This window comes from Drosophila rhopaloa, unplaced genomic scaffold (genome assembly GCF_018152115.1).
Source record: "Drosophila rhopaloa isolate 14029-0021.01 unplaced genomic scaffold, ASM1815211v1 contig_2, whole genome shotgun sequence".
Lineage (NCBI taxonomy): Eukaryota > Metazoa > Arthropoda > Insecta > Diptera > Drosophilidae > Drosophila > Drosophila rhopaloa.
Genome location: NW_025335083.1, coordinates 20,495,233 through 20,519,232, shown reverse-complemented (window position 1 = coordinate 20,519,232; position 24,000 = coordinate 20,495,233). Strand labels below are relative to the sequence as shown.

Sequence of the window (24,000 nt, the reverse complement as noted above, 5' to 3'; positions counted from 1 at the left end):
AGCTGTTGAGGAATCGAAATTATTATCGATAGCTTTCGGCTAGTTGGCAACGCGGAATCTGCGATTTTGTAGAGGAATTTCCTGTAATTTTGTGCCAGTTTAGTTCGCGAACGGCCGCTTAAAACAAATTGTGGTCTTTATGTGCGGGTTGGCCAGAGATTTAGGCATAGTTGTGCGCTTTTGACGTCGTCAACATGGCCAAGAAAATACCTTTCAACGTAGTATTCGCCTCAGGTAAACAATTGTTGGGGAATTTTTAAACGCAAAACAGCAAATAGACTTTATTTGCTTTCTATAGTTTGCTTATTTGTTTTCTTTATTTTATGTTTTCTTTACGTTTTAGATTATAGTGTTAGCTCCGGCTGGAATTGGCTGAAGTCAGCATTTTTTTTTTACCTTTACTCCTTTCAAAATCCACTGCACTTGAGAAATCGATATAACACGCATACGCCTAGTGCGCCAGGACGTTGGAATTTAAAATGGAGTGTCGCTGCAGCTAATCTGTTGACAATATTCAATTTAAATACTGTGAGCTGCTAAATCAATTTTCCATAGTCTCGGCCAATTTACCACGGGCTAAAACCATATTATAATGAGTATAATATTTCATTATAATATTGACAGATTGCCGGTTGTCGGCTCTTTCTGCGTCTGCATATGCAATTAGAGTGGCGGCCAGAAGTTTAAATTTGGCTAGGCGCCAAGCTCTTTATTTTTGTGCTAGGACCTGACAAATTCCGGTTAGCCTTACTGGCCTCAGCCTCATCCTCTCCAGAATTGCTTACTGTGCCTGCTCCGCCTTCCTCTTGGACCTATATTTAAGTTTAGTCAGGAGCGATGACACTGGTGCAATGATGGTGAGAACATAAACCAGCGCGGTGATTGCCATCATGCCGGGAATAAAGTCATTGTCCACAAACTTGGTGAAGAACTTGGAATAGTAACCCAGGTAGATGGCACCCATGCCCAGGCTGAAGGTGAGCAAACCAAATAGATTATGGCGGAAACGCAACTCCGAAGGAGGCATCACCTTCAGGGCGAACTTGGGCTGGAAATAGTTGACAAAACCGCCCACAATGCTAGCCGCACAGCCAAAAGCAGCTGCTCCACCTACAAAATGTCATTTTTATTAGTTAACTAGAAGTATAGGATCCTGATAACTCAATTATACACTCACCTACTCGGCCGTGCCAGGTGTTAAAGTGGATATCCTTGTTGGAGAATTTGCCGAGTGAGCCCAACAGGACCATGGTACCACCTACAATTTGCAGGATGGCGTGGAAACGCGCCTTGTTGCGGTGCGACAGCCAGCGGGTGAGCGGATTCACCTTTGAGTGCGACATCATGGCCTGGGCGATTAGGACGTGGAACTGTCGAGAGCAGGGAAAGCCTTATAATTCAACCCTTAGATAAGATAACTTGCATGCCTGTTATCCAGGTCAATCTAACACCATTGATTATAGTGTCGACTTCTTATCACAATGTACTCACACCAGTGCCAGTCATGAACATATGCATGGCCGTATCCTTAAAATCCAGACTGCGGGCCAGGACAAAAAAGAAGGCGGCCACCAGAAAGATCAGCATGTGGTTTATGCTGTTCAGTATGCTTTGGATTTGCACCCAGGCAGTTGCTCCCGTGTAACCTTCCGGCATTTTCGTTGTTTTCTTTCAATTTGTTAAGAGACCTCAAGTCAGTTATTTATACTATTAGATGCCGCCGTCAATTTTACTACATCAGATGCAGAGCACGGCACGAGCAACTCGACTAAACTAGCATGTTGCTCGGCAGCGCTTAAATACAGCACAGAGAACGTGGAACCTGGAGATAGAGAAAAAGAGAGAACAACAAGTGAGATATGGTTGTACAGCTGTGTCCAAAATAACAGATCCACCTAACTTCTTATTAGTTAATCAAAAGCCTCGACTTGGAAATGATTTAAAACTACATTTGATATTTGTAGAATTTTGGAATAAAAGTTTTTTGGAAACTCAAACACTTTTCCTATTAAGTTTTCAATAGAATTATAATTTTCTCTTACAAAATTGTTTAGTTATTTTACATTTTCTAAGACTATAAAATGCTTTAGTTTTGACCGCAGTTATTAAAGAGCTTAAAGTGCGAAAGAGAAGGAAAAAAGAGAATGTTATCTTAACCACTGGTAAAATTTTGGCTGAATATGCGAAAAAAGAGACCTGATAAGAGAACTTTTGTCCCCTGCTCTATTACCTCATAAGTCGGGGCTAGTAATGATGACTTGATCACTTTTTGTGCCTTCCAGACGAAGACGTGAACTTTCCGGCCAGCGAGCTTAACAATCACGGACCCACTGTTCATGGCTGGCGGAGTGCTCCGGATGGCGGACTCACCTCACATGACATTATCCTCCGTTTCCAGCAGCCGGCCAAGATTTATCGAATCCAACTCCTTGCCCACCAGTATCTTATACGTAAGTAAATCCCCTGCCAATTACAGTTGTATCTAGAATAAAATGGAATGTGCTGAAAAAATGTATAGAAAGATAATAACACTAGTATATGCGTTTTAACTATTGAAAAATGTTTGTCTTAAATAATTCGAGGTGGATATTTGTTTCAAGTATCTCAAAACATCTGGTTAAAGCTATTGGTTTAAACTACGCTTGTATTGAAATTCATAGAAGTTATTATAATAGTTAATATTAATAGTTTTAAAAAGGTTATTGTCTAACACGTTAATAAAGTATATAGTATATACACTACGTTATATAGTATCTTATGTGATCTTAATAATCTCAAGTAATATTTTCTCATTTTTTCTATAGCTGAGAAAGTGGAGCTCTGGCTGCACTACTCACCCAAATCCCTGCCGAGCACTCCATCCTCGCAATACTTTGACTTCCTGGGCTTCGTTGCCTTGGCGGACAATGCGAATACCAACTACAAGTCGCGGGAGCTACAGAGCGTCACCGTGTGTCCCCGGCGGGGCACCCACCTTAAGTTGCGACTGATTGGCGTACAGGGCAACGACTACAATGGCACGGGTCAGATCTCCCTGTTGGCTGTGAACGTCCTGGGCGAGGATCTGGAAGTTGGGCCAAATAATGGCAATGGAGAAGACCACCTGGGCAACAGTGATGCCCCACCGCTGGACACGGCCACCGGGGAACTGGCCCTGGCCTCCATCTGCGATGACCTGCTGTTCTCAATGTACGTCGAAGAGTCCATTGTGCAGTCCATCCGGGAGTTGGAGCAGCGCAAGGTTTTGGCCGTGAACGCCGAGCGGTTCGAGTACGCCCGCAAACTGAAGCTCTGCATGACGGCTCTGAGGAGCGCCGGCGAGCGTTTGGGACGTTATGCTCTGGCCAAACGGCAGGCTGTCCAGCAGGAGGACTTCACCACGGCGAGGCTGCGCAAGGAGCAGATCGAGATGTACAGGGCGGCAGTGCTGCGCCAATTGCAGGTGCAACAGCTGCTGGAACCGCAGGGCGTGGCTATTGGCTCCAATGACCAGAGCTGTGAGATCTATGCGGGCGGTAAACCCAGTCTACCCGCCGCTCCGAGTCTTCAGGACGTGGCCCAGGCCCTCGCGGAAGCCACCTTCAGTCCCAAGAGCCTGACGAGTCTCAGTTTGGATGACAAGTCCTCCACAGATGGCTCTCAGGGACAGCCTGGTAATGATGGTGTGGTGGCAACTCCTGCTCCCGCACCTGCGCCCGCCTCCCTCCAGGCCACGCCCACCCCTACTCTGGGCGGCTGGCGCAAGTCCCATGATGAGCTGCCCCAGTCGCCGCGTCTGCCTTCCAGGCACAGTTCACCCATGTCCAGTAGACAGGGATCGCTGCGCAGGCGAAACAAGAGCGTTCCCCGCAACTCCTACGAGGACTACGAGGAGCGGGCCATTCCCACGCTTCGACAGTGAGTACCAAGTGTAGAGTGAGGCGTAATCGTTGTCTAGTTGTCTACGAAATAGGTTTACCAATTTGGAATAGAAATTATTCTTTGTTTATACAGCTGTCAATTACAGTGTTGCATGACGTAGTCTTAGTTTGAATGTTTGTCAACACTAACGACCAGTAGTCAATCGAAAGATCAACCGTAACCGTTCGTTGTTTTAAAATTTAAAATTATTTCTTAGATCTGCACAGAAGAGAATATTTTTAATATCATTTTGGAGGCTGACTATTTGCATAGAACTTGGTGGACACTTCCATTTTGGAAATTTCTAGCAAAATGGCATTCTTAAAATGATTCTGGTTCAATTCTTTAAAAAACTGCGTTTTCAACTTGGTTTTTTTTTTGGGGTCGATTTTTCGTCATTTAATGGTGTTACCCCTTTCCAAATTTTCGAAAAATGGCTATGCAGAAAAGTGACCTAAAACCTGCACTTCTAAGCCCATAACTTTTCTTGCAGACATCCGATTTCAAAGTGGCTTACTTCTAAATGATTGTGGTATAATTCTCTGAAAAACTGCGTTTTCAACTTGTTTTGTTTTTTGGGGTCGCTTTTTTGTCATTTTAATGGTGTTACCCCTTTCCAAATTTTTGAAAAATGGCTATGCAGAAAAGTGACCAAAAACCTGCACTTCTAATCCCATAACTTTTCTTGCAGACATCCGATTTCAAAGTGGCATACTTCTAAATGATTGTGGTTAGATTCTCTAAAAAACTGCGTTTTCAACTTGGTTTGTTTTTTGGGGTCGTTTTTTCGTCATTTTAATGGTGTTACCCCTTTCCAAATTTTCGAAAAATGGCTATGCAGAAAAGTGACCTAAGACCTGCACTTCTAATCCCATAACTTTTCTTGCAGACATCCGATTTCAAAGTGGCATACTTCTAAATGATTGTGGTATAATTCTCTGAAAAACTGCGTTTTAACTTGTTTTGTTTTTTGGGGTCGATTTTTCGTCATTCTAAAATTTTCTAAAAATGGCTATGCAGAAAAGTGACCTAAAACCTGCACTTCTAAGCCCATAACTTTTCTTTTTTATTTTTTTCAAACTAATATTGATTAATATCTTGGTTTTTGTTTCTTGAAATGTTCCCAGCTTAGTTTCAATTATAGTTTCCAATTTTACTCAAAACAAGCTTAAGATGGCTTAAAGATAAAAATACTAAATTTGAATTTCAATTAAATTATTATGGGTATATTTGTCTGAAAGGGTACCTAAAGCTTCGGTGAGCCGAAGCAAGAAATAATTTCCTGTTGATTTACCTTTAATTGTACTTACTTTTCTACTCCTATATATATATTGTAACCGCATCCGTAAACGTTGCCATTCCGATACCACAAAACATAAACCGCTCACAGTTCAAATACTAATGAATTTTTAAGGGAGTGCCAAGGCAACGCGATACTAGAAGCGGATCCAAACCGGGGACGTTCGCGTTTGAACGACCGCGAACGCCGCCAGGCAGCCCTACCCATCCTGGTTTTCGGCAGTGAGTTGGTGAGTCCTGTTATAAATGTCATAAATGAAACTAAAAAGGGGGACTCTTCCAAGTCTGTGCTTCAATAAATTATTGTAAAAAGTTCACACACTTAGATGAATAAACTCGGAACTCTCTATAATAAATATGTACAAATCAAACCAAGAATTCTTCAGATCATCAATTAGCTTAGGCTACTGTTGTTATTCGTTTCACAATTTTAAGGAGATACAATAAAACCACAATTTCATTAGTAGTAACATAGCAAGCATTACCAAAAACCCACGATTCTTGAGTATAGTGTTATTTCTAGTTCTAAATAAATATTTTATAAAACTTTTAAGTGGTTTTTTTTAGTAATTTATTCATTCATTCACCAGGTGGAGCAATTCTACTCACGTCAGTTTCAGGATCGAGAGGATGGTTTATTGCGTCTGCGCAACTTCCTAAAGGAACATGACCTGGTGGAGATTACGGGCAACGAGCACGCCGCCAGTCCCAACAAAGTAGCCCGCAGCGCAGCCCTGCTCCTCCATCGCGCAGTGAGGGACGCTGTTTACTCCGTATTCGGCCAGGCCACGGAGACGGTGCGCATGCTGTTCCTGGAATACGTACCGGGACGCGTTTCGCCCAACGAGGTGGCTCGTTGTGTGGACCGCCTGCTGCCCGAATTGCTGGCCAAGTCCGGAGATCCATCGGCTCGACTGCACACTCTGGCCCAGCACACCATCCTCAGCATCGCCGCCTGTCCGGAGGTGGCGGAGCAGCATCTGGTCGCACCGGCACTATCGCGAAGCGTTGGATCTGGAACCCACCAGCGACTGGCCATGAGTCGCCTTCAGATGCTGGAGCAACTGGTGCACACACAGGGCATCAGCACAGATAAGCACAGTGGGCTAACGTGTAGGGCACTCTCCGAGTGCGGCTGCTCCGGCATCCATCATCCGGCGGAGCCTGTGCGAAAGGTGGCCGAACGCATCCTGGTGCTCGTGTACAAGGTTAATCCTCGACTGGTGCGCAAACAATTGCCTCCGGATGATGACATCACTCGTCGTAATCTCCTGTACCGCCAACTCTTCACCGAGTTCGACAAATTGGACTTGGACCGTAAGCAGGAGCTGCTGGAGGCCAACAAATACGCCGGGGGTCACAGTTCGGGTGATGCGGCCACACCCCCTGCGGACAAGGCATCAACTAGCTCAGATGCTTCTCGGCTGATGATGAACAGCCGAAGTGGACATGGTCTGGGCCCAGTGGCCAGCTCTAGCAATGGATTCGCGAGCTGCAATGGAAAACAGCAGTACAATGAGCAGTTGAAGCGCTCTATGCTATCCGTTTCAAACTCGCGCAAGGGGTCCGCTTCCAACTCGGAGTCCACTGAAGATAACTCACCTAAGATGTGAGTAGTAAAAGTTGACAATGACACAACTTTCCAATTTCATCCAATTTTTTATTAATATAAGCTACAACTTCTATTTTTCTTGGGTCTTTATTATATTTATTTAAATATATTTTAATAGTTTTTGATAAGTTTGAAAAGTTTTTTTATGTGCTATAATTATTTGTAAATTTTTTTAGACGATGCCCCTTCTGCAACTGGTCGTGTGTTGGCAGTGACGCTAGCCAGTTGGACCGACACTACTGGAAGGCCTGTCCTTTTCTCACCAAGTGCCCACAATGCAGTCAAGTGCTTGAGGTAGCCGCCCTCAACTACCATCTGACTAGTAAGTTCAAGGGATACCTATATGATACAATATAATAAATATGATTGATATTCCACAGCTGAATGCGATGCCAAGGAGAGCTATGTGGTCTGTGCCCGCTGCACTGAATCGGTGCACAAGCAGCTGTATGAGCTGCACCAAATGGAAGACTATTGTCGGGGTACGCCTCAAAACTAAGATCTACTCTATATGGGCACTAATTTTATTATTCTCTCCTTTTCAGAACTGAAAACGGGAGCTGCTCGATGTCCTCTGTGTCATGACGATGTGCACCTGCCCCAAGATGGGGGCTGGAAGTTACACCTACTCAGCGCTGGCGGATGTCCTGGAAATATACGCAAAAAGAATCTCAAAAAGTCAAATTAGGCACCTTAAAATTAACCGATCTATTGGCATGCGTAGCGAATTTATTAGGGCAACTATACTAGTCAGGAGGCGTACTGAAAGGAGCTAACTAATTACATCCGCAGTAGCCATAGCCGTTAAGTTAATTAAACCAATTTGTTCACACTCTCCACATTTCATTTAAAAACATTTTGTTAAGTCAATTAGTTAGATTTATTTATAATGCTAATTTTTGTATTTTTTGTAAGCAATGTGATTTGTTAACAGTAACTCGAATTTTTGAAACGTCCTTACAATAAATAAAGCCCATCCATACAGTTTTAAACATCAATTTTAATTGTCATTACTTAAGTAACATTATTTGGAGGGGAAGCTCCAATATTTTCACTGCATTTACATGCGAAACCCACATTCGTTAATAAATTTTTAATTGCTTTGCATATAAGGCATATGCAACACAATTGCACGATTGATTACAAAATAATGGTTATATGTATGAACAAATGCGGTCATGGGAATAGAAAAACTGCAGCTCAAATTTTTAGAAGTCTTTTTTTCATTTACTTGTAAAAGATATATCTCAGCAATAAAGATAAATATCAAAAAAAAATGTCTGGTTTTCCCAAAATAGTATTTATTGTCATATATTTGTATAGAAACTCCGTTTTTTCAATGCACACGGTGCTTAGTTAAATTCGTTTTAAAATATATGAACTCACTAATCGTTATAAAGATATTTTTTGCACATCAAATAAGAAAGTGAAAGTTTAATGATTCAACAAAGCAAACATTTTTTAACGGAAAATTTTGAATTTGTGAGAACTACGATAAGTGGATTTTTCGAATGTTATAATTTGCGCCAGTACTATTTTAGTGCGCACAACTGTGCGACTTCAGTGTTGCAAAACATCCCCAGTCAAGTGCGTCAGTGTTGGTCGGTGTGCGTGTGAGAGCGTGAAAAAAACAGCCGGCAGCAGCGGCGGCAACAGCAGCGGCAGAAAAGAAATAGTTTTCGCAATAAAAATAAACGCCAGCAATAGCTGAAAGTCGTGCCCAGCATTTTCGCGTCGAGTTCGGTTAACATTCAGTCATCATGTTTTGATTTGGCCATCCAGTTAATAAACGTTCGGAAGCGTTCAGGCGTTGCTTTTATCAAAAACCCCCGCCTCCCATCGCGTGTTTTTCCGTTTAGATTAAAATACTTGAAAACCCAATTTCTACTCGTAGCCGCACTAAAGCTATAATAAAATGCAGAAGCTATTCAGACGGTTGATGGACCATCAATATCTGACGCGGGACCACATTAATGGATTCGACAATTACAAGGTGCGCAAAAGGATCTGAAATAAGGATTTACGGGGGCGGCTGTACTTTCCTTCAAGAGGGGGTGACCTTCTTAATTCCCAGAAACCAACATCAAAACCAGTTCTCGGTGCCCCCGTACTTGTTTTTAATTAAAATTCTTTTTATAGAAAGCCAGCGGAACCCAGACAAAGCAAAATAAAGCAAGAAAAGAAAGCTAAAGCCATTGAAATAGTCGTTAAACTGAAACTCATCAGTTTAATAAGAAATTTCTATACTTACAACCGCGGAATTGGTTTTTTAATCAGAGTTTCTTACTTACAGTACAGCGCCATCGACACTTCCCCCCTGAGTCAGTATGTGATGCATCCCTTTTGGAATTGGCTAGTCAAGGTAAGTGCTCCGCAGAATTATATCATGCAAAAATCAATACTCATAAGAGGGCAAACCACTAATCAACCCAACCAACAACCCACCCACTGTAGTTCTTCCCGCGCTGGTTTGCGCCCAACCTGATGACCTTCCTGGGCTTCCTGTTCGGCGCCATGAACCTGGTGCTGCTGTCATACTACGACTGGAACTTTGAGGCCAGTTCCGGGGAGGAGGGCACCACGCCCATTCCCCCATGGGTCTGGTTCTGCACAGGAGTCAACATCTTCTTGGCCTACACGCTGGACGGAATTGATGGCAAGCAGGCGCGAAGGATCGGATTATCGGGCCCACTGGGGGAGCTCTTCGACCACGGATTGGATTCGTACACGGCTATGCTGATTCCAACGTGTCTGTACAGTATTTTCGGCAGGAGCCGGGTGTACTCGGTGCGACCCATGAGGATGTACTACGTCTGTCTGACGGTCTACTTCAACTTCTTCGTTTCCCACTGGGAAAAGTACAATACAGGTATATTGTACCTGCCCTGGGGCTATGACCTTAGCATGTGGGGCAGCACAGCCATGTACCTAGTCACCTGGTGGATGGGCTTTGAACGCTGGAAGTTTGAGCTGCCGCTGGGATCCTACGGCACCTTGCCTTTGGGCAATGTTATGGAGGCTGTGCTGCATGTCAGTGCCATGGCTAATCTTCCCCTAGTCATCATTAATGTGTACAAGTAGGTCTTGCTTTCAAATTTGGTTAGAACACCATTTTTAACTTCTTCTATTTGCAGTTCCTATGCGCATCGCACGGGACGCATGCTGTCCTTTTGGGAGGCCATTAGGCCCATGTGGCCCTTCCTCACCTACTTCGTTATCCTGCTGGTCTGGCCATATGCTTCACCAAACGACATCATGGAAAAGGATCCGCGTGCCATATTTATGCTGAGCGGCACCATCTTCTCCAATGTCAGCGTAAGTCCTTAAAAATTATTTTATGGGTGATATACATACTAAGCTTCATCGGTATAAAAATAACTTATATGACCTCATATTTGATGACTTTACTTTTTAAGAACAATAGCATTTGATATTGATAAAGTTGTATTTCTCTCTTACTCATTTGGAGTATATTATTAGATAAATTGCCATTTACAATTTTTTAATTCTACTGGAAGTTTTAAAATTGTTTATTGTATTGCTAAAAAATGTAATCAGTCACCGTGCTGTTCCACTCCAATTATCAAATCGTGTCGCGTGTAGGTTGAATCACACACAATCTAGATAAGAGGCGGGTGTGTCTACCGCTTTTTCTGTCCCCTTGGCACGGAGTTTACTGCCAAACAGCCACAAACAACATTTAATGAGTCATTTGACTGTGATAAAACGCACACGGGGAAAAACAGTTCGAAATGCCACCCTTTTGTTGTGGTGGTCGGCGCTGTGCCAAGGATCTTGAATTGGAAAAGCTGAATGAAGGCGGTCGCGATTCACTAAAGGATACAATATACACAACGGCCCCGGAATATGAGCGTCCGTTATCCCTGAAATTCTACGCCCGTCACGACTGGCCCTATTTCAACTGTATGAGTCCGGAGGTACGGCGCATACGTGAGAAGCTTGATCCGGAGTCGCTGCAGAATGAGCAAAAAATAGCTAGCCACGACGAGGGAATTGAGCATAAGTACGACATGAAGCATGGAACGCCGCAGCCGATGACGGTCAACCAGATCTACGGCTGGTATTCGGATAGGGCTTATCGCTATTTGAAAAAAGACCGAGGAACTTTCGTCTTCCCCCACGAAAACGATCCAATGATTGAGCAAATTTTGAGAAACAAACTTAAACCAACTTAGACCATTTTGCAGTTCAACCCTTTAAGATTCCAACGTGTTACAAATTTAAGTCAGCTTCCATTAAATATAATTTCGATTCGATAACAAAAATAGTTACATAAAAATATTTAAATGGGTTTTAAAATTAATGACCCACTTTTATTAATACTTTAAAATTTCTATTGCAGTGCCGGCTGATTGTCTCCCAAATGTCCGTGACGAGATGCGAGGCGTGGCACTGGCAGACGCCCATGTTTGTCATGTCCTTCCTAGTCAGCCTATGGCTGCCGCTGCTGGAGAGGCCCTTGCTGTACATGCTCCTGCTGGTGACTACATTGAGTCACTGGCAGTACGGAGCCAGCGTCGTGAACCAGATGTGCCAGCACTTTAACCGGGTCTGCTTCACTGTCCACAAACGGGTGCCTGAGGAGGACCTGTCCAAAGGGAAGGTTCTGCTTTCAGAGGAGATCACCCAGTCAGAGAGACAACACGAGGAGCCGTTGAAGAAAAAGGATTAGGGCATTGAATTACGCGGCTTTTATTTATCTGCGAGTTAATGTCCAAGTTTTCTGGGCATCATGGAGGCTGTTTAGTTAAACAATTCTTGTGAGATTATGTATAATTTTTCTTAGTTAGAATATACTTAAAAATGGACTTTATCCTAGTGCTACAGTTATGTTGGAGCTTGTTCCGGCTTCTCCCCAATGACTATTCATGTAATGCTCTCTTCCAATGATAATTTTTAAACTCTACGGTTTAATACCAACTTGACGTTTTTGAATTCAAACTCTAATGACCCATAGTCGATCAATTATACAAGTAAGCAAGACAAGTGATCTGATCTGCTGCTAAGTTATAAAATTAGTATTAGTTGTTAGGTTATAGTAGCGGCCAGACAAGTTCCAGTCCATAAACACAATAATGCAAGAACAGAACAGTTTACAACTTATTATAACCTTTAGCTTTTTAATTGTATTGAAATCGTTACGCAAAATCCTTAAAAACACTTTTATAAACAACGCTCGCTTCCGCTGACCTTAAAATATCAACCAATATTTTAATGTTTTATATTCGTCTAGACATAATCGAATAATTTCCATGCTCTATGCTTAATTTATTTACATTGTATTACTTCGTAATGCTCCACAAAAGCAAATACACAAACACTGCAGCAACGTTTTAAACTAAAATAACCGCAAAGACCTCTAATTACCTAAACACATAAACAAATCCATTATTTTTAAAGTAAATCCCAATGTCATTCAACTGTAATGTGACGTCGTCCATAGCGCCACTGCACGCTTTATTTTGTATGAAACCAATTAATGTACCCGCCTGAAACACACGTAAAAGACAAGACAGTGTAAAAGACAAGACAGTATACAAATAAAACAAAATATTTTGAAATGCTCAAACCGAGTTTTGAGATGAGATCGCCATTTGATTTATGACTATCCGCTGACCCCTTTTATCGAGATTCCAGATCACAACTAAGCATTTTGCCTGCTCAAAGATTAATTTGTAGGCCTTAATGACAGTTTAAAGTCCTTAGTCACACTTAAATTTTAAAATCAGATTAAATAAAAAGAATTTACTTTCCAACTTGATTTGTTCAATGTTAGCCACCTCAATAATCTATGTATCTGAAAGGTTTATTAATATATTTTAAAGATGTTATCTTAAAGTTCCTAAGGTTCTTAAGACCATTTCAAGGTCACTTGGTCAGGGTTTACAAATATTTTTGAACGAATATTAACTTCTATATCCATAATCATACATTTTCTAGTATTTCGGCTTTCAATCGCCCAATCTTATGGTCAGAATCTGTAGAACTTTATTTATGACCGCACCTGTGAGTACATAAATGCTGCACCTATGTTTGGCGAAGGCATAAATCAATTTAATAGAACCCTCATGATCGGATTGATATCGTTTGCTCAGGTGACAGCGGACTGTGATGCGTACGTGATGTGGCTGTTAGCCTAGTCAATGGGGGAACAAAACGCTTCCTCATTAGCTAATTGGCGTGAAAATCGGCGACGAGCTCCACTGTGCCGGACGATGGGAACCGCGGTGACAGCTCCTCCCCCTCCGCCGCCACACCCCGCCTAACGGCTGGGCAATATCAATAAACGGAGATGGTCACCGGCTACCAAGTCACGCCGTCGAAATGGGCACGGCCGAACAAAAAGAGACGGTCAGAAAGTAAGTGGCATAAATAAAAGCAAAACCAGAACGAGAATCGAGCATCAAGAAGAGAGAAGAAAGCCGCAGCAGCAGAGGAGTTACACTCAGAAAAAAGTGTGTGTAATGATAGTCATTTCAGGTCCTTAAATCAAAAGACGTCCTTATGAGACTTCGCCAACTATATATTTTATATTTTTGATCAGGTTTTAATGTAGCCATCTCTATTTGTTTCTAAGCAAACTGATAAGAATAAAAATATACAACTTAAAACTTTTACGAATTTCAACCAGATATAGTTCTCTTTGTTTTTCTAATATTTATTTAATTCCAAAAGTTATTTTTTCAAACCACAATTGTTGTTTTCTTTTCAATCTTTGAAGTTGATGAGAAATGTACTACAGTTGTTCTGAAATAATCTTGAAATATATTTTTCTCATCTAATTAAATAAATTAGAGAATCGCTTTTGTAATTCAATATATTTTGCTCAGTGTACCGACGACGCCAGCGCCAGAATATGAAAGTTGCGCCTGCGCTGACATCGGATCTCTCCCGTCGGACTGGGAATCAGTTGCGAGGCAGAAGCGCGCGAGTTAAGAACGCCGAGCGGAGCAACCTGACCTGAAGAACTAAGATCGACCAAGAGAGATGGCCTGGAAGACTTTTACGCTATTAGCGCTCCTATTGGCAGCCACTTTGGCCAATCCCTTGAGTTCCACAACGGAGCTATCTTCCCCACCAGCTTCTACTTCGGAGCTGACCCAGATCATTAAGGAGGAACACTTCCCGGCCATGGCTCCGCCCCAGGCAATTGAATCCAGTGGATCCAGTGGCCAACCCATTTTACTTCAACCTCCTCTAGTCTCCTCCACCGGAGATGATGATGCTTTGCGTCGGCGGACTGTAACCTACGATCAGCGACAGGAAGGGCAGTATAACATACGTGCGGATCTCGAGAACTTTATGATCCTGCTGATCCCGCCCGGACCGCAGGAGGGAATCAGCCTACTGGAGCTGTTGGGCCGCGGAAACACTAAGGGCCCAGGAGCCCTCAAGCGTAAGAATCCGTTGAGGAGCAACTCCCTGAAGTCCTTCTACCAGAAGAGCCAGCTCCAGAAGTTGCAGCAGCAACAGCACCACCATCATCAATCCTCGCCAGCGGTGGCCCTGCCTGAATTCATTGAGGGACGCTCGCCCTATCATGTGGACATCTCGGCCAGCGATCCCGAGCAGGCACAACGTCTGCAGCGCCAGCAGGTGGACGTGCTGCCTCCGCAATTGATACCCATGCCGCAGCTGATTAAACCCTATCATTTGGAGGCGGAACCGGAGCTGATTCAGGCCCTGCCCCCTGTTTCCGCTAGCAGCAGCAGTGGCTCTAATCTCCTCGAGAGCTACAACCATCCGGGATCGCAATACTTTCGCAGTTCCCGATCCCTGAGGGGCGATAGCTACCTGGATACCAATCGTCTGACTGGCGGTGACTTTGCAAGTCCGCGCTCCATCAGTGCTCCCATTTACCGCAGCGATCTTGGAGGCGGAGCCAATGGTCTCTATCCCCCAATAGATGCCCCCACCTACTTCTCAGACCAATCTCGCTCTTGGCAGCTGGACGAGGAGCCCACCAGGGCACAAGCGCTGGAGCCGGAGATCGTTAGCTTCGACCTGTTGGCCGATGACGACCTGGCCGAGTCCCGGACCCTCCTCCGGGACGGATTGGCCCGCTGTGCCCGCGGAGAGCGGCGGGACAGCTACGGAGCCTGTCGCCAGATCGAGGGCTACTGAGGAGGAGTGAGAACCGCCAGACTGCCAGCCTAAATGTTAGTTTCATACTTTGCACACTCTAGAATTAAGTCGACGAAAACGTCTTACCAATAAATACAAAAACTTAATCGCTACTGAGAAAAATATCAAGAAAAATTGGAATATGATCTTAATTTTTAAATCGTAATCATTAATAATGGGATTTGGATAACTATTAATCTGAATCTTACATTACTCATAACGAAAGTTGTAATCACTTTATTATTTAATACCATTTAAGTGTTAAGCTCACATATCATTACCATTTAGAGGTTTACCTTAAAACAATAGCGGAAGTGGGCACTGGATCTAACGGTTCGACTATGATAATAACGATGCGCTGAAGGATGAGGCTAAACTCTTGACAGCCAGGGGCCAGAAAACGGCAATTACTATCCAGAGACAAAGGCCAGCTGCTCCATAATTTGCAATGCTCAAGTTTTCTAGGCCAAAACCAGTTTGCAGGTGGGCGCACCCAAAGGCGACTGCCAGCCTCTTCCTGTGGTCAAGTCATTGAACCTGCGCCCAGAACTGCACCCAGACTAGATAACTGGAAGAGTCAACAGATTTCGGACGCACATATATTGCAAGCGGGGCAATTAGTATAGTCATGAAGATTTCCTATTTCTTTTGGGCTTAGCTCGAATCGAGGTTATTGGGTTAACATTTTTTGGAATCATGCTCACCGGCGTCATTTCTTGAAGTCAATGATGGGAGGCTCATCTTTTAACAAAAAATATTTATTTCTATTTTTACTTTGAAGTAGGAAAACTTACATACGTAAGTTATTAATAAGAAAATATTTTAGAAGTTGGAACAAAAAGTATTTTATTTGAAGATTGTTGTCTCGATAATCTTCCACTGAAACGAAATTTGGTTATTAAAAACTTGTTCAAGTAGGCTCTTCTAATACATATATTTTTTAAATGTAAGACCTAAAAGCCAATAGATAACCTTTAAGAAGGAATCCTTTAGTTTAGCGAACAATCTTACACATAAATAGAAATGTGGAATCGGAGAACATCAACCACAGATCTCTGCAGATAGCTCCTCTCGAATGGAAATGCTTTCTTATATGGCTGCGAGGAAGCATTAAAAATGCACTGAGTATAAGATGATTCCCACAGCTCCCTGGCAATGCGGAAGTCTTTGGGCTTGGATCGGCGGCCATTGAACCGTGTCCAGAAATCGGGTTTTCTTGGTCTTCTTGTCCAGAGGTGGGCTCGCCTTCAGTGCGGCTAAGAACCTAAAATCATTCACCAAACGTCTTTGGAGCACATCGGTCCTGTCGTTTTTCGCTTGGGAAAAATGTGCAAGTTCACCAACCGGCTGTTCGTCTTTGCCCTGCTCATGCTGGCATTTGGCAAACTGCTGGCCCAACCCGTTGGTGGAAAGATTAGGCCGGGGAATTCGAGGAACGTGGTCAGCGACCTGCTGGAGGTCTTGTATGATGATTACTCCGAAAATGGTTTCCAGCGGGAGGACATTCTCTACGATCAGAGGCAGAAGGGCGCCGAAAACTTTCAACTCAAGGTGGATGGGGTCGTCATAGGCATGGCCCCTCAAATGGGTTCCAACTGGCTGTATTCAATGGCTGAATACTACTTGAGTGAGTACTGAAAAGGGGTATGCAAAATTCCGATATAAAGTGTCCTCCTCCTCAGGTGAAATGATGTTGCGACAATCTACTCCAGAACCGGATACAATTCAAATGTACGAAAAGGATTCAGGTACAGAAACGGAATCTGGAGCCCCCGAGAACGTTACTAAAATTCCAGAGCAGATCAAAAATGATTTGGAAAGTAGACAACATCAAATTATAGCTTCTCAGAACTCAAGCCGGTTAGTTGCATAGAACAATGTACTTGTTGGCTATCAATTGTCATTATTTCCATCCTTTTTCAGGACTCCATCTCAACTGCTCCAGTTGCTAAAGATGCTGAAAAGCTCAAAGGCATAAAATTGTATATTTAGAAAATGCAGTTAGTTGTATGTTTATAGATGACATATTCAAAATAAAATCCTTCTTCATATTTAAATATCTGTTGGAGATATTGTAAAGGGTACACTGTTTTGGTATTTTTCTCATGGAATTAAGTATTCAAAATCACCGTTCAATAAAATTGCTCACTTCAAAAGACGTTTATCGAATGAAATACCTGTTAACAAAATTCAATTATTTTTGACAAGTTTTTAAAAGTTTTTTTTAAAGAAAAAACTGACATATTTGTTGGAGTTATGGTCTTATTATACTATTCGAAGAAATTCTCTTTTATTTGTTTTACTCATATAACGGTTTTCCAAAGCAACAACCTGTATACAAATTCAAAAAGTGTGCAATGTGCAGTTGCTGAAGAAAAGTATGATTAAAATATAAAATACCAAAAGTGGTGACTTTCCACCTTACGATTACTATTCCAGTGGCATAAAAATATTCACACTAATCGATAACCAAAATATTATTATTCTTTGTCAAAGACCAGCTTTGGCATTACTACACAATTTTTGAGACAGATCAGCCATTACGGGATTGCAGGTAGGACGGTGATTTGCAATAATTTTATAGCCTAGACGTTTCAAGAACCTTCCAGTGACTAGTTCGCAATAGTATAAAAACCTGCCGCCGCCTCAGCTGCAGTTGTATACACAATCGAACGCCCGAACAAATACGACGCAGTAGTCCACGAGCTCCAAAAATTATTCTAATCTGTCACATAAATTCACTGCAACAAGTCAAACGAGAAATAAAACGCGTCAGCACAAACTACATAATCAATAAAATTCAACGAAACTAAAGTGAACATTGCGAAAATGCCGGAGAAATTGTTGAAAATCACCTATCAGGGTGCCGCAGTCGCTGGCCCTCAGAAGAAAATAAATGCATACTTGCGTATGCCCTCCCAGAATTACACCATACTGCGTCGCGAAATCGAGCTGTATCTTTTTCAGGAACGTCAGCTCCCCAGATGCGAATTTAGGACCTTCTGGATCGGTGAGTTTTATAAACAAAAGTGTGGGAACAAATTAATGTTCCAAGTAGACAAGTCTTAAATATTGTCCTTTCGTCTTATACATATGTAATTGCATTCGACAGAGCGGTGCAGACCTTTTGGCTATGAAATCTAGCTTGTTTGGAAAATCTTCAAACTACCAATTTCTCTATGTATAAGACTTATTATTGGCTTTCATGCTTAACAATGTTGTAAAATGTGTTCACATTTGTATACAACAGTCACAAAAGTGAAAAGTTACAATAAAAAACAAATCTTTACAAAATTCTACCCTTTTCAAAATAAAACCAATAGATAAAATATTCCTATTTTAAGGACGAAATTTTCAATAAAAAAAAACTTTAAAACATAATGATTAAAAAGTATTTTTTATATAACCATTTTCTAGTACAAAACAAATTAGATTGGTAATGCCTATAAATCCGGAACTATAGCTAAATTGTCTAGCTAGTTCTCTTCGTGATTCACCTTAAAAAATAACCTGTGATAACCTATTATGACTCATGAATGTTTTGTTTTCTTTATTCCTTCCAAATTTTCAGATACGGATCACGATGAAATCGAAATTGTGAACCAAAATGACTACGAGATTTTCATGGCGAAGTGCGAAGCCAATATGCATGTGCAGGTGGCTCCATTGGTGACCGTTGAGGAGCCGAAGGCCTCCCAGCAGCAGGATTCGTCGGCCAACGCTGGCGCTCCATCCGTGGACGATCCGAGCAATTTCACTATCCACGACTCTGTTGAGTGCGATGGCTGCGGCTTGGCCCCAATCGTTGGCTTCCGTTACAAGTGCATTCAGTGCAACAACTATGATCTTTGTCAGAAATGCGAGGCGGCCCACAAGCATCCAGAGCACATGATGGTGCGCATGCCGACCAACAATGGACCCACAACGGTGGATGCCTGGCTTACCGGCCCGAATCCATGGGGTCGCCGCTGTAGCCGTCGCTCCAGGGGTCACTGCCCGTTCCAGGAGGCGACCCAGACCGCTCCGGCTGCCGAATCCTCCAGGGATAGTCGCCGCGAGCGTCGTCACGCCCGTCGCCATGGCGGTGTCTTGTCCCAGTTTGTGGAGATGATGACCAACTTGCCGCTTAACGAGACAGCAGGCACTGCAACGTCAGAACCCCAGAAGCCCAAGGCGGCAGAACCAGCACCAAGTGCTCCCCAAGCTGAGCCCACTGCAACCGCTCAAAAGGCAGCCGAGACTGAGGCCAAGCCAACTGAGCCGAAGAAGATTAACATCGCACCAACTGTTCCTCCCACCGAGGATCCAGTAACTGCTCCACGCTCCTCGGAGCCCACTACTCCAGTAATCAATCTGGAGAACATTTCCCAGATCGTGCCACCAGAATACATGCGCGCTGGCATCGAGATCCTGAATAATTTCAGCGAATTGTTCGCCAAGATGATCGATCCCACTGAGTCGGGGGATTCGGGAATTTTTGGTCCTTCAATGACCCCTAGTACTGAGGCAAAGAAACCAGAGGAAAAGGCTCAATCCAGCGGCCAGTCGGCGGCTTCTTCGACCAGCCAGTCATCTGCTCCCTCAGCGGTTCCTTCCGCTGCTCCCTCAGCGGTTCCTTCCGCTGCTCCCTCCGAGGTTCCTTCGGCTAATCAATCGAATGCCCCATCTGCTAACCCCTCAGCAACTCCCTCAATTTCTGGATCTATTTCTGACGCTCCGCTAGAGACGGAGCCATTGATTACCAAACCAACTGAAGCTGCACCAGTTTCGGCTACCAACAACGAGGAGGAGAGACGCCGTTCGGACAGCTTGGACCAGGACTGGCAGGTTATCGACAACGCTTACTCCGCGAACAACACCAACCTGATCAATCTGGACTCGACCAATCCCACAGCTGCTCCTCAGCAGCCGGTGCGTGACTTTGGTCAGCTGGGCGAACTCCTGCGCCAGCACATAAATGAGGAGGCTCGCGTGGAGCAGGCTACGGTCAACACCCAGACCGCTCAGGTGGATACGGTCAGTACAGCAACCTCGACCTCTTCGGTGTCCACCAGTAGCGTCGGCACCTCTCCAGCAGCTCCCGAGGAAAAGCGCAGCGTTCCCGTTTACCACACTGGTAAGTTTGCAGACGAATCTTTCAGAGCTTCCTATTAATTGTTTTTCCATTTTTAGATGAACGCATTAATTCCTCGATCCATGCCATGATGGCTATGGGATTCAGCAACGAGGGCGCCTGGCTCACCCAGCTCCTGGAATCAGTCCAGGGCAATATTCCAGCCGCTCTAGACATTATGCATGTCTCGCAGAACCGCAACTAAATAAGCATATTCAAAACCCATATATCTGTTATGTATCTTCAATATTTATAGGACCCAATGAGAAAGGAAATTCATTTTATCAACTTAATTTGTAGCTTTAGGTTTTTCTGTGGTGATTGAATAATATCGTTGCCAAAAAAAAGTGAAAATATATGTATTTTATGTTTTAATAATCAACAGAATGTTATCATATGTATGTGAAATTACAATAAAGGCACAAAGTGAAAATGATTCATGTTCTTAAGACCTAATGGTTCTTTCTCACATTGCATTGATAAGGTCAATTATAGTAGACATTGACAACTAAAGCCATCACAAACTAGATAACAAAATTTTCATACTGGGCAAATCAGTTGCGAAATTCATAAGAACAAAATTCACAATGAAAATTTAAATTCATATTATTTCCGCATAAACTATTAATAATTGTTAAATCTACAATACGTTGTTGCGGAATTAAATGTTTCATAAAGTATTGGTGTTCCAGAGTAATATCACTCGATCATTGCCATAGCCTCAAAGATCTTCTCTTGCCTCTGCTGCTTCCGATCCGAATAAATAATTTGTCGTCAATCCAGCGATATCTCGTGCAAATCTCCTGAATTCGTAATTGGCAGTCGTTACTGTAGCGATAAATGTGAAAAACTTAAATAGCTTCTGATGATGCGGCTTCCATTGACGCCTGCCGAATCCTGTGTTGTAGCCGAACATTTGCGAGACCATTAGGGCTAGGAATCCAGCCAACCCAAAGAATCGATGGAGCAATTTCAAGGTGAAGCCCCCGCTGATGAAATACAGCGGAAGACCACTGAGAACGCTACCAAGCAAAAGAGCACAGCCGACAATACCTGAGGTGAAACAGATAGAGGAATAAATTATCATTATATTTCGGGAAACAAATCGACAAACCCACCATAGAAGCCGTGGTTGGTTTTGAAGTGCCGCACGGTGGCATTGGGATCTTCCCGTTTGCGCTCCATCTTCTGCCACGTCTTGATGCCGATGCCTCCGACTCCAACCAGGAAAGCCAACAGACCCAGGCCAGCATGTAGGCGGTTCAGATTAAGAGGACCCATCCAGGACTCCAAATATGTGCTGTTTCGCACCAGCAGCGCTTCGCCCATGAAGAAGACAAACTAAGGGGGAGATGGGACAAAAATATTAGATTATTAGATAAATAATATAATAATAATAATATATAAAAGGAAGATTACTTACATAAATTGTTATAAACCTTATCTTATGGCTAGAATCTGTCTAACACTTTAAAATGTATGTCTTATAATTGTTCAGGATGTATTTGAATCCTGAATGAAGCTAAGAATGATCATTTCTACGAGAGAGTGGTTGGACCAAAACAAATCTAAAACTATTTACATAAAGCTCACAATGAACAAAGATATTCAGTCAGAAAGTTATACAAGAGAGACTACTTAACATAGAAACAGACAGACGGACATCGCCTGATAGTGCTGATAGAGAATATATCAACTTTATGGTTGATTCCCTTATTGCGCGGCAAACTTCTGAATAAAATTATAAAACTGTAAGAGTAAATCAACTTCTGTGAGAAACTATGACCTCAAACATTCCATTTTTCATATGGTTCTTATGAATATAAAAATTTCTGCAAAAATATCTGAATTCAGATATAAATTAGAGTACTCACGGCGATTGTGCAGTAGAAGGCATGTCCGGCGGTGTGTACCAACTTGAGCACCAGACACTTGTAAACAATGGCTGCGGTGATCCCCGCCAGAAGAACGTGCGAGATCAGAGTGCAGAAACCAAAGTAGAACCCTCCATAGGAGCCTTGTAATTCGGCACTTGTCATTATGTTGTGAATTTTATGAAGATATTCCTTATCTGCTACGTGAGATGTGCACGTAAAACCGATAAGCGTGTTGGCACTCAAAATATGATCGCGACCGCTCGATGCGAGTGTTAGAACGCTTTTGACGACCTGACGCCATGGAACAGCTGGAAAAAAGCCACCTAAAGCTCGCTATTCTCTCTCCCCGGAAAATACCGCCAGCGAAATCCGAAAAAATCACAAAATCGTACTTTGAAAGGCAGTGGAGCGCGGCGTTGGCAAAAGTTGACTCAGCGGATTGCCCCGTTCACGTGTTTTTACCTTGGGGCGGGAAAGGCGGCAGCAGCCACAGGTGGTATTGATTGGCATTGCTCTCCGGCGATTATTGTTATTTTTGGAGCATTCTAAAACCAGTTTGTTTAATTGGCCCTGCCATGTGTCCGGAATTAATCATACTCTCCACCATGAGTGATTCCCAAAAAAAGAGTCATGGTAGTTGAAATGTCTTAAACAAAGGAAAGGAAAGGACACTTATTTTAATTATATTAAAATAAGAAAAGTTTTTAAATCTGTCAAATTAATTCAGTGAAAAATAGAAAACTTTATAAATGATTACAGAACCCTTATGATTTCCTTCTATAAATATACATAGTTGTTTTAACATGATATTTCATTTTTTCCGAATGAGGATTGTTGTATTACTGCGTTTGTTAAGGTCCATCCAAAAATGTTAGCTATGATGATCGATGTTGTGAAATTAACAACAAAACCAAATGTCCGATGAATAAACTGCTAAAAGCGTAGGAAAGAGAAATAGATAGGGAGCGAGAAATGTGTGTACGGGGAAATCCAATAACAACACTGTTCTACAAAGATTTTGTACCATTTGAATGTATAATGTTTTTGTATTCCAATAAATTCAACAATCTCGTGATTATTAAGATCAATAGGTTGACAAGCTAAAAAAAATGGCATCCGGGTCGTATGAGTAATTTTTTGGAAAATTTTGAGATCGATCACAAACAACATTCAAGATAAGAATATAGTAAAGTTTAAGTTATGGAAGTTTTACTCTATATAATCAAGTGTCTTTATAGAAAATAGTACAAGTAGATACAATTCTGAGGAACTTGTGATTGATTAGGTATTATTATATTTATAACAGTGATTACCCGTAATTCTGATAGTGGTTGGACTTAATCGCAATACATGTATGTACATACGACCACTTGAAAGAAAGTGACTTCAGTTCCAAGAATTCTGGCCATAGACATATATAAATATTTTATTTGATTTTTTCATTTCAAAATATTTGAACTGGCACCCGAGACGTATGAGTAATTTTTAAATTTAAAATTCAATATTGTGTTTTTATGCAGACGAATATGTTTACTTTGAAGCCTGTTATTTGTAAAAATCTTTTGAAAATAGTTAACGATTTATAAATGCTTCAAATATTTTTTTACACACTTAGTAAAGCTTTGTTATGTGTAACAATATTGTTCTAATAAATGTAAATGGAACAAGAAAACTGTAAAACGTTTTGGACTTGTGTGTGTCCTCCTTGTTAAGAAATGCATGGCATAATTTAGCAAATAAAGATACATAATAATTTTGTTGTATTATTTCACAATGAAAAACTTATCTTCCAAGATCTTTCCCCTGTTCAGATTATAGGGTATTAATGGGGAACGCACCGCCCAAGAGAGAGCAAAAGGGGAATCACCAAGCCAAACTGGATTTAGCTTAGCGAATCTCTTTTATATACGCCAGTATCTCTCTAGCATTAGTCATTTCGACGTTATGTACCCATTTAATTTTCAGTTCCCTGTGAAATACTGGCAAGTGACGTCATTCTTGGGCAAGTCGAGAGAGCCACATATAGCGTAATGTGCCACAGCAACAACAGCTGA

At 42.3% G+C, this 24,000-nt stretch overlaps 8 protein-coding genes across 12 annotated transcripts; 6 read left to right on the top strand and 2 right to left on the bottom strand.

Annotated features, from left to right (window-relative positions):
* Nucleotides 1-7,815, top strand: LOC108048550 (centrosomal protein of 104 kDa). 2 transcript variants are annotated; one of them, XM_044459383.1, is made up of 8 exons: nt 1-234; nt 2,283-2,450; nt 2,805-3,897; nt 5,315-5,429; nt 5,790-6,808; nt 6,988-7,133; nt 7,192-7,293; nt 7,357-7,815. In XM_044459383.1, exons 1-8 carry the CDS (start codon nt 195-197, stop codon nt 7,497-7,499), a joined length of 2,826 nt encoding a protein of 941 aa, XP_044315318.1. In that variant the 5' UTR covers nt 1-194; the 3' UTR covers nt 7,500-7,815. The 2 variants fall into 2 exon arrangements, with proteins under 2 accessions (XP_044315318.1, XP_044315317.1); XM_044459382.1 differs by having other exon boundaries at nt 5,291-5,429.
* On the bottom strand, nt 677-3,974 carry LOC108042259. Of its 2 annotated transcripts, XM_044459384.1 has the most exons (5): nt 3,959-3,974; nt 2,371-2,482; nt 1,492-1,822; nt 1,178-1,370; nt 677-1,110 (listed from the first exon to the last, which is right to left on the bottom strand). In XM_044459384.1, the coding sequence occupies exons 3-5, from the start codon at nt 1,654-1,656 to the stop codon at nt 782-784; spliced, it is 687 nt and encodes a 228-aa protein (XP_044315319.1). In that variant the 5' UTR covers nt 1,657-1,822; nt 2,371-2,482; nt 3,959-3,974; the 3' UTR covers nt 677-781. The 2 variants fall into 2 exon arrangements, with proteins under 2 accessions (XP_044315319.1, XP_016975939.2); XM_017120450.2 differs by lacking the exons at nt 2,371-2,482; nt 3,959-3,974 and adding an exon at nt 2,231-2,335.
* Nucleotides 7,816-8,407: 592 nt separating the features above from the next.
* LOC108048564 (ethanolaminephosphotransferase 1) lies at nt 8,408-12,419 on the top strand. Its single transcript, XM_017129315.2, has 5 exons — nt 8,408-8,804; nt 9,105-9,173; nt 9,266-9,888; nt 9,946-10,126; nt 11,175-12,419. The coding sequence occupies exons 1-5, from the start codon at nt 8,727-8,729 to the stop codon at nt 11,502-11,504; spliced, it is 1,281 nt and encodes a 426-aa protein (XP_016984804.1). The 5' UTR covers nt 8,408-8,726; the 3' UTR covers nt 11,505-12,419.
* Nucleotides 10,393-11,062, top strand: LOC108048565. Its single transcript, XM_017129316.2, has one exon. It carries the CDS (start codon nt 10,564-10,566, stop codon nt 11,005-11,007), a length of 444 nt encoding a protein of 147 aa, XP_016984805.1. The 5' UTR covers nt 10,393-10,563; the 3' UTR covers nt 11,008-11,062.
* Nucleotides 12,420-13,730: 1,311 nt separating the features above from the next.
* On the top strand, nt 13,731-15,063 carry LOC108048552. The gene has a single exon (XM_017129294.2). It carries the CDS (start codon nt 13,820-13,822, stop codon nt 14,954-14,956), a length of 1,137 nt encoding a protein of 378 aa, XP_016984783.1. The 5' UTR covers nt 13,731-13,819; the 3' UTR covers nt 14,957-15,063.
* An 841-nt stretch (nt 15,064-15,904) lies between these two features.
* LOC108048556 lies at nt 15,905-16,964 on the top strand. Its single transcript, XM_017129301.1, has 3 exons — nt 15,905-16,583; nt 16,639-16,816; nt 16,880-16,964. Exons 1-3 carry the CDS (start codon nt 16,283-16,285, stop codon nt 16,932-16,934), a joined length of 534 nt encoding a protein of 177 aa, XP_016984790.1. The 5' UTR covers nt 15,905-16,282; the 3' UTR covers nt 16,935-16,964.
* A 488-nt stretch (nt 16,965-17,452) lies between these two features.
* On the top strand, nt 17,453-20,505 carry LOC108048561 (protein ref(2)P). 3 transcript variants are annotated; one of them, XM_017129310.2, is made up of 4 exons: nt 17,457-17,510; nt 17,573-17,966; nt 18,528-20,072; nt 20,129-20,505. In XM_017129310.2, the coding sequence occupies exons 2-4, from the start codon at nt 17,786-17,788 to the stop codon at nt 20,272-20,274; spliced, it is 1,872 nt and encodes a 623-aa protein (XP_016984799.2). In that variant the 5' UTR covers nt 17,457-17,510; nt 17,573-17,785; the 3' UTR covers nt 20,275-20,505. The 3 variants fall into 3 exon arrangements, with proteins under 3 accessions (XP_016984798.2, XP_016984799.2, XP_044315968.1); XM_044460033.1 differs by having other exon boundaries at nt 17,474-17,510; nt 17,566-17,966; XM_017129309.2 differs by having other exon boundaries at nt 17,453-17,966.
* LOC108048562 lies at nt 20,413-22,231 on the bottom strand. The gene is made up of 3 exons (XM_017129311.2): nt 21,944-22,231; nt 21,188-21,410; nt 20,413-21,122 (listed from the first exon to the last, which is right to left on the bottom strand). Exons 1-3 carry the CDS (start codon nt 22,106-22,108, stop codon nt 20,791-20,793), a joined length of 720 nt encoding a protein of 239 aa, XP_016984800.1. The 5' UTR covers nt 22,109-22,231; the 3' UTR covers nt 20,413-20,790.
* Nucleotides 22,232-24,000: the final 1,769 nt, after the last annotated feature.